The sequence below is a fragment of the Calliopsis andreniformis genome, chromosome 6 (assembly GCF_051401765.1).
Source record: "Calliopsis andreniformis isolate RMS-2024a chromosome 6, iyCalAndr_principal, whole genome shotgun sequence".
In the NCBI taxonomy this organism is placed as follows: Eukaryota; Metazoa; Arthropoda; class Insecta; order Hymenoptera; family Andrenidae; genus Calliopsis; species Calliopsis andreniformis.
This window is the reverse complement of record NC_135067.1, coordinates 5,065,023-5,079,002: the sequence shown is the minus strand read 5'-3', so window position 1 is coordinate 5,079,002 and position 13,980 is coordinate 5,065,023. Positions and strand designations below refer to the sequence as shown.

Genomic DNA, 13,980 nt, shown 5'->3' with positions numbered 1-13,980 from the left:
TACATTTTTTTCCTCTTTATACTTGATAGTAGAAATTGTCTGAATTCAAATATATGTGTGTATGTGAACATATAATTGTAAACGGATATTACATTTGGTTTTCAATAAATATTTTATTAGTATTAAAGTAATCAATGTACACAAAATAAAAGTATGAACTTTCCTTGAATAATTTTTATTCAATGTTTTGAAACCAAGACTGCAACATTTATCTAAGTTTTATCTAACTGTGGCATAACGCAAAAAATCATTTGTAAGGAACTGGCCTGGGAGATATGGAGCTGGAGGTCCAAGAATATCTTGTACAGGACTGTGAACTTTAATTTGTCTCATGTGTGTATCTCGTCCATTTTGATGATTACTTATCACAGCTATTTGTATCATAAATGTTCTAATAGGTCTATCATTTATATCCTTTATTGGGATTACAACCCAACCACTTGGTTCATTCAAATCCATAACTTCAACTTCTTGAAGATCATTAAAATTTGTGCCTGCTCTGATACTTATTCTAAAAATAAATACATCATAATAAGTTTATTAGAAAACAGAGCACAGATAAATATAATGAAAGAGGAAATACCCAAATGCCTTACCTACTAGGAGTATAACTTTCATCTAATTTGTAATCTGTGTAAATACATATGTCACGTATTGTTATTTTTCTCTTAAATTGTATGTTTACTAAATGAGGAAGTTGTCCATCAGATTGCCAATAAGTTTCAGTAACATCATCGCGTAATTGATCTACACCGAAACCAGGTTTGCAACTGGATAGGCTCCAAATTGCATGATTTCCAACTTCTCTTACTCGACCAGCTAATTCTTCTTGAACAGGGTCTATTTCTCCTAAAAGAATAAAATAACAGAATAAAAAATAAATTAGTTATTGATATTTTGACAGATGCATATTTTATGCAAGAATCTACAATCATTAACAGAATATTCTTTAGAATATATCTAAGAAAACTACTGTATGCTATTATCTCAAAATTCTAAAAACTAATATAATTTCACGTTGTAATTTCATAATTACATACTTCTTATCTTTATATCCATCAAAACCAAGTAATAATAATTCTATTTAGGGATATGTCCCTTAAATATTAGCAATTTAAAGAATCTGAATTGCTTTAATAAGATAATATAAAATATATGAAAATTACAATGCATACACCGTAAATAAACTTATTTATTAAAAACCAATTTTGTACATGTTAAGAAAATGAAAATGTAAATGATACATTAAATGTTTTTTATTAACTAGTTATCCAATATCTATGGGTAAATGAGAAATAACAGTTTTAGCAAATTATGTCTCAAAAAATAACAACAATAAAGTACATACATTCTCAATTTCAAACATTAAATGGTATAATTTTTAGTGTCTTTCCTTTTATACATTTAGGTTTTGTGGTTAAGAAATTTATGTACTGCAGAATTGATTTCAAAGTGAAATCAGACTTTTGTAGTAGTACTCACTAAAGTATTAAATCAATACAAGTAAAATACTGTTTTTCAAGGAATCAAATTTACCTCCATTACCAGCTTTATTACTCATGATTATGTCTTAAACAATTTAAAGAGCATAAAACATTCATCGACAATTATAAAGTTTCAAATAACGATTATCAAATTGTTGATGAAGATTCAAATAACTTCAAGAATATTAATTTTTTCAGAATTATCAGATATCTTCTGTATAAAACAGACAAAAAACACCTAAACACAGATTACTTATTTCTGCGTTTGTGATGTTTATAATGGAGCTGTCAAAAATATATTTTCTTTTTGCTGCCATCTATAATACACATACGTACAAAGCATCAAGATTTACAACCTAACAGTTGTTATAATTCAAATTATTATATGTATACACGTATGCATATATGTATATATATATACATATATCTTTTTATTTCATTCTGTTCAATAAATTATAAAACAATACATTCACACAGTTTTACGAAAAGAATATAAAAATATTTTAAGTTTAAAAATTAACATGTAAAGTTTTCTAAGAACAGGGTGAGAACCACTGCATCCACAAAATAGATCAGTGGTACTCAATTTACGATACGTCAGATGGTCCGCCAGGTGTAAACAATCGTGAACGTAGGGAACAAAATGGATCAAATAAAGATTCCGAAGGTAGAAAGACAACTGTTTGCTTGATTTATTTATGAAGTTACTACAAATGAATTTTAAAACGTGATTCTCAATATTGGTCAATATGTTCATCCCCCGTATTTGTTACGCATTATTTTTTGTTATCAACATCTAAAAAAGTATGAACATTCTCCTGCGATAACTACTTTGATACCGATATACCGTATGGTGCATTTATTTTCTTATAAAGTATACAGATCTAAATTGATTTGAAATTTTTTAGTGTATGAGGATTTATTGTATTTAATGTTATCATTTAATCATTTTTTATTATAGGTGGAAAATGTAAGGATTTTAGACAAATATAGTAACAACCACTCTATTGGTACTCTTTATTTAACTGTAACACATCTTATATTTACTGAACGAAGTGGAAAGAAAAAAATTTGGGTAAGATCAGATGTTTGTGATTTTACTATGCAGGTATTTCTCTTAACAGATTAATCATTTTTAACACCTTTATTTCATGTTATAGGTTTTGTATACTCATATAGCAAATATAGAAAAACAACCATTAACTACAACAGGTTCACCATTGTGTATCAAATGTAAACATTTTTTTATTGTAACATTTGTTATTCCAAAGGAACGTGATTGTCATGACATATATCTTACATTGTCAAAATTGTCTTGCCCAGGTAAATGTTATTCTATAAGTCGATTGGCTTCTAAATAAATGATTATTTAATCATACAAATCTTTTTCTAGTAAGCTTAGAAGATCTTTATTGTTTTAATTATCAAGCAAGTAAGGACACTTTACCACAACATGCAGGATGGAATTTTTTTAATGTACAAAGTGAATTTCAAAGACAAGGAGTTCCAAATGAAGAATGGTCTCTGTCATATTTAAATACAAATTATGAGGTGTCTAGTTTTTTAAATTTTTAGATCATAAGTGCATTTGAAATGTTTGTACATATACTTATTGCATTTTCAGCTTTGCGACACTTACCCAAAGTATTTATATGTACCCAGCACGTGTGCCAATAGCACATTGATAGGCAGTGCAAAATTTAGAAGTAGAGGTAGACTACCTGTTTTAACATATTTACATTCTAACAAGGTTTGTACGATAAACAAAGAAAATATATCTTGTGTATCCATAAGATTTTACAGCTAATAATGAAAATATGTGTTTTATAGGCTGCTATTTGCCGTTGCAGTCAGCCTTTATCAGGATTCAGCGCACGATGTCCTGAAGACGAACAAATGATGTGTAATATTTTGCGTACCAATCCTAATTCTGAATATATGTACGTTGTAGATACACGACCGCGCGTAAGTCTATAAACACCACCCAAGGTATTTTTGTAATTGTAAACATTTCAGTAACCTTTTATAATATTCATTTTGATCGAATATATTTTTACATGATTTATGTAGTTATGAAAAATCCAATTTCAATTTTATTGATTTAGATCAATGCTTTTGCCAATAAAGCTGCAGGGAAAGGATATGAAAATGAGAACTTCTATGACAATATAAAGTTTCATTTCTTTGGTATTGAGAACATACACGTGATGAGGACTAGTTTAAACAAACTGATTGAATGTATGTATTCTATTATGTGTAATTTTCTATATGAATTGTGATTCTTAAATTATTTATTATTTAGTACAAAGGACGACTTCAATGAGTGCCTTTCTGAGCGGTTTAGAGAGCAGTGGATGGTTAAAACACATACGATCCATATTAGAAACTGCTTGGTTTATTGCTAGAGCAGTTTCGAGTGGAGTTAGTGTAGTGGTACACTGTAGTGATGGCTGGGATCGTACTGCTCAAGTGTGTTCTCTAAGCGCACTTTTATTAGATCCATTTTACAGAACGATTCAAGGTTTTCAAGTAAGAATTTAATTATCATTCTAATCCTCTTTTTTTAACCGATTTCTACAATATTTACTTTGTTTTCATAAATATTAATCTTTTAGGCGTTAATAGAGAAAGACTGGTTATCATTTGGACATAAGTTTAGCGATCGTTGTGGTCACATTAGCTGTGATAGTAAAGAATTAGCTCCAATTTTTACACAATTCATTGATACAACATACCAGTTGTTACAACAGTATCCTCATAAATTTCAATTTAATGAACTCTTCTTATTGACGCTTCATGATCACGTTCATAGCTGTCAACATGGTACATTTATAGGAAATTCAGAGAAAGACAGACAACTCCTCAGGTAATTTCTTGTTAGATATTTTGTAAAAAATTATTATTTTATCTATTTTTAATTATTTCCAGAGTATCAGAAAAAACGTATTCTTTATGGGGATACATGGCAAATAATATGCATGAGTACATAAATCCTCTTTACAAATGCAATCGTTTTAATGATGAATCCAGTGATGTTCTTCAGCCTAAATTGGCACCACAGAGCATTGTGTAATGATTAAAATCTTTTATATTCTGTTTTACTAAATAGAAAATGTTGAACGAATTGACAGCAATAATTTTGCAGTTTATGGCGAGGGATGTACTTCAGATTCGAAAATGGTATTCATCCAAGAGAGACGTATGAAGATTATCTTTTAATAATGCATGACCATACCAGTTGTTTAGAAGACCACGTTAAACTTCTTGTAAAGGTATAAATATTGTTTATTAAGAATCAATAATTTGTCAAATTTTTAATATTATTTGTATTTCTATAGAGAGTTGGCTCTTTAGGTTCAATATTGAACATGAACAACGTTCAAAAAAAAGGAGTTCAAACGAAAATTAAATTTGATAATAAGTACAGTAAAGATCCATTATCTGAGACAATAATAGAAAACACAGCAAATAACGAAGAGAAGAACAAAACCAAATTAAAAATCAGTCAATTAGAGAGTGAATTAAAAACAGTTGCTTTAGATTGGAAATCTTCACGAAACATGGATGAATGTATATGTTCTACAACCTTTGATGCATTTAATAGAAAGGTAAATATGAAAATTGTAATTAAATTAATGAAAAATTAATGAAATCAATTTTCTAGCATCACTGCTGGTCATGTGGTGATGTTTTATGCACAAGATGTATGGGTGCACACACTATTCTTAGTGGTCATCTTTCACAACGAGCTGTACCCACTTGTAAGTCATGCACTCAGAATTCCAGTATTCCTTCTACTAGTCCCTAAGATCTTTGAAATACTTAATGGAATTTGTGATTTGTACGTAAAATGATTATAACATACAATGACTAGATAACGAATAATTAAGATTAATTACAATGAAAAAACAAAAATACTACAAATATAGACTTTTTAAGAAAAATCATTGTTTCCGTGAAGGTAACAGCAAATTGTATATATTACATTTTTCTTTCTTTAAATATATTACAATCAAAACAAGTTACCCTTAAATCAAAGATAAAATTGAACTTAAAACTTTATTTTAAACGTTTAATGTGAATTGTAACATAAAGGCTATTTCTATAAGACTGTTTTTATTTTATATTATATCATGACATAAAATAAATGGTAATTCAACTTTGACACTTCATTTGCGCTTAAAATTAAAGAATGAATTTTACAATAAAACTGAACACATTTTATTTCAATTTTTATGTGGTAGTATTAATCTCTCACATGAAAATTATTTTCATTGAATGCAGAAACGAGATTTTAATAGAACGTACATTTTTAATTATTTTTAAACAATTTTAAACGTAACAATTATAAATAATACATCATTATACAATACATGACATTTCATTCACATTATACACTTTATTAACGTAATACCAAAGGAATGGAACATCGTTTAAGAAATATTATTACATTTGGTAATGTAAAATGTTTGTGAAAACATTAACTGAATACTTTGTATGCATTCTGTGTTAAAATATCACTTACGATATTTTAGTCTTACACATAAACCGTGAATAAGTATATTCTATTATTCATTTTTCATATACAATAACAAAAGTTATATTACTACGATACATATTATCAAGGCATAAATAGTTACATCAAACATCATTCTTACAAATTTTTACTTTTAAGTATTACATCATTCATACGTGAAATATGTTCGACGCAAAAGTCATTCATTTTGAAATATGACGCGATGAAGAAATTAATGTTTGAACCGAATACGTAGAGTCTTGCATAAAGAATTGTTTCCTAGTGATCATATTGCATGTAATTAGGCACTGAAAATCCTAACATACACAATGGCAAGTGTTACGTGGAATGTGAAAGTTTTGCATAAATATCTTAGCAATATGAATTCCTTTCGCTTAATGCGAATAAATTTTATTCTTTGTTTGGTTTTCTCCGTCGTGGTCCGTCACCACCAAGTGCAGGTTTATCCTAAAATAATAAACATTGAAATGAATTACCCAGATAACTTACTTTGATAATTAATATAGATCAAATTTTCACTGACATTTTCTTCACTTTCTATTATCTCTTCTGTTTCATTCACTTTCTCTGTTTCTTCTTCTTCTGCTTCAGTGCTCTGTGGCTGATTTTCATTTTCTTCTTGTTGAGGAGATGTCTCTTCATTTACATCTAAAGGTTGCTTATCTTCATCCTTTGCAGAATATTTCTCCTAAAAGATCAATTAATTATATTAGCATTTTCATTACAATCTCTAAAAAATATAGAAGTTTGTTTCTATGTATTCTTAAAAAGCAAAAAGTTTGTATATCCTAACTATGGAAAATGAATTAGCATAGTTCTATCATTACATAATTTCAAGTGTACTTGAAAGTTATCAAGTTGAAAAATGCTTCCACAATTGATATAGCAATAAAGAAAGGTACAATTAAGAGGAATTCACAATACAATTTGGTGTCTTTATACCTGAGATGTAAAGCAGCAGCAATACACTACTAACAGTATTTGAAAACCAGCAGCTATTATATATACAGCCCACATCCAAGGATGTTCAGCAGTAAAGGTGCCAATCTGACGCCATACGCTCCACTATATAAAATCATTAAACATTATAAATTACATATGAATTCTACATTTATGTAATTTTTACTGTGTGCTCCCAGAGGTCAAATTATTTTACAGTACTTTTATCGTTATATGTACATATTAATGCATTCTTGAATATACTTTTTTCATATTACATATAAAAATAGAATTACTATTTTAAAAATTACTATTATGTAATCTACAATGGGGATAAACTACATATATACATTGCTCTTTAATTACTAAGTAAATTAGCGATGTACTATTACGCTTTTGCAAGTAACTTTTACATTGGAACAAACATCTTATGTACCTCACGAAATCGTTTCAGTAGGTACCAAATATATAATAAAATTGGTATAGCGCAGTACACAAAGTATAGCGCCCACCAGCCTGGTTTATAATTCGTAGCTTTCAATATGCGACCCCATAAAGTTACCTGCATGGCACAGTGTCTATGTATTGCATTTCATGAATATTTAATTGAAAACCGTATTACAATCCTTATCCAATTAGATTAAAAAGTCGTTATATCAAAATGTCATCAAACTGAAAGAAAAGAATACTCACACTCTCTTCCGCGATTCTAGCATGGCGTACTTCGAACGTATCTTTTGCCCACTTCCTTGCTACTTCCTCATTGTCAGTGATAAGAATATTATCGAAGAAAATATCCGTGGACATAGACCAAAGTTCAAAACCAATAGCAAACTGCAACATGCAAACATGTCATAAGCATTTTGCTGATTTTGTATAGTTTTCGTAAATCTTATGACACATGTTTTAATGATACGTACAATAGGCATCATTTGGAATGGATGTTCATCATTAAAATAGTTAGGATTATGTATGAGCTTAGGTTTCCATTTTCCTTTGTAATTAGGATTGTTGATCAAAGGTGGTGACCATTTACCCTTATACCGTGGATTCTTCTTCATCTTTTGTTTGTATGGTCCACAACCTGGTACATCTGCACATTTTGGATTTGGTATTTCAGGAGGTTCCCATTTTCCATCCATCTCTTCGTCCCAGTCGTCAGGTTTGACAGAATCAGGGTTAGGTATTGTAGGTGGTTCATCTTCAAGCCAACCTTCAGGCATAACATCATCTTCGTCAACAATTTGTACTGGTGCATCTTCATCCCAATCATCTGGCTTAACAGCAGATAAGTCAGGAATTTTCTCTCTGTCGTCCCAATCATCAGGTTGAACATCGCTAGGATCTTCAATCTCCAAAGGTGGATTGACTGGTGGAGTGAAGTCATCCAGCAGCGATCCAGAATTTACAATTTTGTTGTCAACTTTAATCTCGAAACTGTTATCAGGTCGAACAATTAAGGTATACAAGTGAGGTTGCTTATCCTTGAAGAAGTCTTCCAAACGTTCCTTTGGTTTTTTACAATGTTTTTCCTCAATGGAACCATTTAAAGGATTTTTGTGTCGGAATATAAAGTGTAACTGGAAACAAGGATAACAAATATGGATTAATTCACGAATAAATTTACAAAATTTAGTTTCTTTTTTGTCCTTGTGTATACCTTATGATCATTGCCACACTTATCAGGTCCAAACATTATAGTGTATGGAGTTTTGTCGTGGAATTTCTTTAAATCTTCATGTTCTGGATCCAAAGTAAGCAATTTTAAATAGGCTCCTCCACATTCTTGTCCTTCTTGAAAATTCACTTCATATTGTACGACTAGTGCATTGTCTTTGAAGTGGAATGGTTTACTTAATACAGTAGCAATTGCAGCATGTCTAGCTTTACTCTTGAGTACTAATCCTAGATCACCCTCTTGAGCATGCATCTTAGGTTCTTCTACAGACCAGACTCCTACAAATATAATGTAAATTATAATTTTGTACTATAATATTTTAAATGTGCAAGTGTAAAATATACTTAAAATATATCATAAACAACAGACCATCATATTTAGCTATGTCCTCATCTGTAGAATCTTTTTTAGCCTCAGACAATATCCAAGTTTTCTTAAACTTTTCTTCATCGTCAAAGGTTTCCACTAAGTACGCAAAACCAGATACTGTTGGAGTTGTATAACCTGTTTCTTCTACTACATTTTGATCATCTTTTTCATTATTTTCATCAGCATTGATAATACTACAGATTAAATATAAATAAATAAATGCTTTCACTATAATTCTGGCCATCTCATATTCCTAAAATCAAAAAGTATATAAAAGTTTTAGATAATCATTATCTTATTTAGCTTAAAATGAATATTTGTGTGTAGCTGCTTAACTAAATCACTACGGAATTGCATCATAAAATAGATTATGCAAGTAAACTTCAACGTAACTAAATAGTTTTAATCTCTTTAGATTACTTTAAAAAAGCTACATAGATAGCACAAGTTTAACTATTTTTTTGAGTACATAAAAACACAAAAGTGCTATTTCCAAATAGAGTCAATTCCTAAGCATTAGTTTTAAACTTCATGTGCACAAATTACTGAAACTTTCCTGACTGTTGATCTTTGCCATATGATACATTTTTGTTTCATTATGAGATTTAAATAAACTTATACTTCCATACTTTCTAAAATTTATTTATTACTTTTCACAAAGTTTGATTTATACAGATTACAAAGTATTTACACCTACATTTTCAGATCAAGCATCAAAAAATTCAGATCAGTGGTATAAAGCTTAACATTTTTTCTATTAAATGAACTATTATGCAAGCACCACAAGTATATTTTTTCGAGTAAAATTTGAGCACCACGAAGATAAAATTTAGATCATCAAAATTAACTTAGATGAGTGAATAATATTCACTGAATATACTGTGTTGGGTACGGGTGTATTACACAGACAATACACCTACTGAATTTGATCACGCCTTTAATACTCGGCACATGAATGAAAAAGAAGTATTCTTACCGAATTCGTAGAGTTCAATCACAGAACATCGATCCCCAAATGAATATCACGATGGGAAGGAAGTCACGCTGTGAACCGTAGCTTTATTTATTCAATTAAGTGACAACGATAATCTAATTACACGTAAGAATATCTCGCGGTGCGTTCCAAAAAGTAGCGACAATGCCGGAAACGAGGTAGGCGATGGAAAATAGTATTGTTCCGTTTAATTAAATCAATTGAATTATCAACGAAAGTCCCGCGACTACCGGTCAATTGGAGTATCGAAACGCGTCTTAAAGAGTGAACAAGGAACTTTCGATGATCACTTCCCTACGTCGTTTTTTCTACCAAGCGAACCCACTCGTTACAAAAATTGATCGAACGTTCGAACGAGTTTTTCACCTTTCCCGTATTTCTGACGTGGGATATGCATGTGACACACCGTCTCCCTTGAACATCACCGTAAAACTCCGTTCAACTCCGTTGCTGAAGTTCTCAGCGCGTGACACGAAACTTTCCAGAATGGTAAAAGAATTGCAACGATAGCAACGGCTAATTATTTTTTAATCATTTTTTTCTGAGACTGGGAAAAGTGGGAGATTGGAGGAAAGCTTTCAGGGGAGATCCTTGAATATTGTTTCTGATAATAATTTTGCATTTGTATAATAAAGAAAAGTAAAAGATTGATCGTACGTAACGAGAGAATTTGTGGATGAGAACCACTGCTTATGGCACCACCTTCGTAATTGTAAGCCACCTATCATAATGAGAAATATGTTCTTATTACAAAATTGCATGATTTTTGTGATTTATAAATGCTCATTAGAATTTATAAACAGTTTAACTGTTATTACCTAATTGTAAAGCTAAAAAACTGTAGCTGAAAAATAGTAGTTTGTGCTTTATACTATATTACTTTTACAAAATGATTTGACATAGAAATATATAAAAAAGATATAAGATATTTTTTCTTAAAAAATATCTGTTTCTTTCTTATTTCTATTTTGTTTTTAAATTGTTTTATTTACTCTTTTTTAGTTACAATTAATACTGTAAAGAGCCCTTTCACTTTTCAGTTTTGTACATAAATTTGTTCTAAAATTTTAAGTAAATTACTATCAATTGAATAGTATAAGTATATTATATAAAGAGATTTAAAATTTTCATTTATAAGTTCATTTATATTTTCTTGTTTTGTTAAAGTAATGTATTATTTAAGGAAATAGAGGGAACTCCTCTAATTTTTTCATATAATACATTAGATATTTCATGCAGATTATTTCTAATAAGATTGTTAAAATAATTTGTTTTGTTTCCTGCCTTATCAAAGCAAAGATCATGCAACTTTTTAAAAACACGACAAACATTCATGCCTGCTCCTTATAGTAATTTAGATAAATCTTTTGGCTTAAAAATCTTGTTTCACTTAAGAAGTGATTTAAATAGTTTTTATTAAAACAGAGTTTATGAAAATTTCTTAAAATAGAAGATGCATTATTTCCTAACATGGATAATATACCAGATAAATCATTTGAACTAAAATTTGCATCATAGAAATCATCTAAAAAGTCTGCTCTTTTCCCCTTTTCATTGGAACAAACATCATGAAATTCTTTTAAAGCAGAATAAGCATTTCCTTCTGCTCCATGTAAAATATTACATAAATTACTCAGTGTAAAACTTTGTTTATCTTCTAAGAAATGATGTAAATACTTTTTTGTTTCTTGTATGAAACAAAAATCATGAAATCTTTCTAAACCATCTGCTGTTCCACTCAATATACTGCATAAATCACCTGGCGTAAAACCTGTACTATAGAAATCATTTAAAAATTTTGTTTTCTTTCCTTCATCATCAAAACAAATGCTGTGAAATTTTTTTAAGGCAGGAGCAGCATAAATACCTGTTCTACATAATATTGAGAATAAGTCACTTGACCTGAAACCTATATTATAGAAATCATCTAAAAGTTTTGTTCTTTTCCCTTTATCATTAAAACAAACATCATGAAATTCTTCAAACGCATTTTTAGCTTTAGCTCCTGTTCCACTTAAAATACCAGATAAGTTATGCATTGTGAAACTTTTGTCCCCACCTTTTCCTTTAATAAAATGCTTCAGATGTCGTTTCCTCTTTCTTTGTTCATCAAGAAAAGCATTATGGAGCTCTTTAAAAGCTTTTGTAGCATTAGATCCTGCTCCACTTAATATGCTGAACATATTAATTAGATTTACTCCTTTCTTTTCTAAACTTATTAAATACTGTGTTTTATTTCCTTCTTCATCAAACCAAAGGTTGTATAAGTCTTTAAAGGCTTTAGGATCATTAGATCCCACCCCATGTAAAATACTTGATACATTGGCAAGGTTTATTCCTTCCTTTTCCAGAGTTTTTAAGTAATGTGTTTTATTTCCATCTTCATCAAACCACAGACTATACAAATTTTTGAAAGCCCACTTGCAGCATTAGATCCTGTTTTACTTAAAATACTGGACATGTTAGATAGGTTTATTCCTTCTTCTTCCAGACTTATTAAATATCGTGTTTTATGTCCTTCTTCATCAAACCACAGGATATACAAATCTTTAAAAGCTTTTGCAGTATTAGATCCTGCACCACTTAAAATACTGGGCATGTTAACAAGACTTACTCCCTCTTTTTCCAGAATTTTTAAACACTGTTTTTTATTTCCATGTTCATTGAACCACAAGTCATACAAGTCTTTATACGCTTCTGTTGCATTAGATCCTGCTTTACTTAATATGCTAGACATATTAGGTAAATTCATCCCATTTTCTTCAAGAACTTTTAAGTACTTTGTTTTATTTCCTTGTTCATCAAACCACAAATTATATAAATCTTTAAAAGCTTCTGCAGCATTAGATCCTGCTCCACTTAGGATACTGGGCATATTGGGTAAGTTTACCCCTTTTTGTTCAAGAGTTTTTAAGTACTTTGTTTTGTTTCCTTGTTCATCAAGCCAAAGGTCATGTAAGTTTTTAAAAGCTTTAGGGGCATTGGTATTAGTTTTATCCAAAATACTAGACATACTTGATAGCTTTACTTCATTTCTTTTCAGAATTTTTAATCTTTCTTCCTTAAGTAAAAAATTTAAGAAAATATTAAATGCAGTTGTTCCTTCTCTGCCAACCACACTTTTAGCAAATTTAAATTCTTCATTATTAACAATACTTATATCCATACGTGACCTCTTTGACGCTATATTATTTTCATCCATAATAAAACACTTATATTTATTAGAACTAGGTTCAGCATTAGGATTTTTCCAAAATGAATTCTTTGAACGATTATGTAATATAGTAAATTCTCTACTAGTAATCGAAGGATTCATAATGTTATAAAACCTTATTACAATGTAGATAAAAATCACAATAGATATTCCCATCAAATGTATTTAAAATCATGTAAGTATATTCTAATGGTTCCTCTTTAAATCATATAGTCTTCCTTATTAATGGTTTTAGCCAGGTAGTCAATTAATTTTAAAAAACTTAGCCCTCTAATTTGAAGGTATTTCATCATACAAAGATATCAATATTTTGTTAGCATTTTCAGAACTATCATTTAGCAATGAAAATAACAAAATTGATAAACTCTAAACGTGTACATTACATATTTACTCTGATTTTAGTTAAAATATACTCTTTACATTAGGATGTACATCTCTTCCACAACTTCGCATAAATCATATTATTTCTTTTAAGTAAATATCAAACAATTTCAAAGTGAGAATAAGTATATTTTTATTATTAGCTTTTTTCTAACTCCTCTATGAAAAATAGTTACTTATATTACTTCTACAGGTGTTAACAAAATTTTGTCGTATAAAAAAATATTTGAAATATACATACGAGTTAGCATACAATATCAATCGTGATATTTACTACTATTTACTACTGCAAATTTTAATGAGAGTTTTATATATATTTTATATGTTTCAAATTCTACAACAATTCAATTCTAACCTAATATAACCGAAGAAGAAATTGAGCAA

General features: G+C 29.5%; 3 protein-coding genes across 4 annotated transcripts; 1 reads left to right on the top strand and 2 right to left on the bottom strand.

Moving 5' to 3' along the window:
• Positions 1-89: 89 nt before the first annotated feature.
• Positions 90-1,750, bottom strand: Apc10 (anaphase-promoting complex subunit 10). The gene is made up of 3 exons (XM_076380718.1): positions 1,537-1,750; positions 597-849; positions 90-511 (listed from the first exon to the last, which is right to left on the bottom strand). Exons 1-3 carry the CDS (start codon positions 1,559-1,561, stop codon positions 220-222), a joined length of 570 nt encoding a protein of 189 aa, XP_076236833.1. The 5' UTR covers positions 1,562-1,750; the 3' UTR covers positions 90-219.
• A 354-nt stretch (positions 1,751-2,104) lies between these two features.
• Positions 2,105-5,599, top strand: Mtmr6 (Myotubularin related protein 6). 2 transcript variants are annotated; one of them, XM_076381224.1, is made up of 13 exons: positions 2,105-2,151; positions 2,446-2,559; positions 2,645-2,807; positions 2,878-3,035; positions 3,109-3,234; positions 3,315-3,449; positions 3,590-3,722; positions 3,787-4,013; positions 4,100-4,350; positions 4,413-4,553; positions 4,630-4,756; positions 4,823-5,092; positions 5,149-5,599. In XM_076381224.1, the coding sequence occupies exons 1-13, from the start codon at positions 2,128-2,130 to the stop codon at positions 5,290-5,292; spliced, it is 2,013 nt and encodes a 670-aa protein (XP_076237339.1). In that variant the 5' UTR covers positions 2,105-2,127; the 3' UTR covers positions 5,293-5,599. The 2 variants fall into 2 exon arrangements, with proteins under 2 accessions (XP_076237339.1, XP_076237340.1); XM_076381225.1 differs by lacking the exon at positions 5,149-5,599 and having other exon boundaries at positions 4,839-4,978.
• A 200-nt stretch (positions 5,600-5,799) lies between these two features.
• On the bottom strand, positions 5,800-10,613 carry LOC143181040 (calnexin). Its single transcript, XM_076381226.1, has 8 exons — positions 9,984-10,613; positions 9,008-9,260; positions 8,621-8,916; positions 7,881-8,540; positions 7,654-7,794; positions 6,964-7,086; positions 6,545-6,709; positions 5,800-6,468 (listed from the first exon to the last, which is right to left on the bottom strand). The coding sequence occupies exons 2-8, from the start codon at positions 9,249-9,251 to the stop codon at positions 6,412-6,414; spliced, it is 1,686 nt and encodes a 561-aa protein (XP_076237341.1). The 5' UTR covers positions 9,252-9,260; positions 9,984-10,613; the 3' UTR covers positions 5,800-6,411.
• Positions 10,614-13,980: the final 3,367 nt, after the last annotated feature.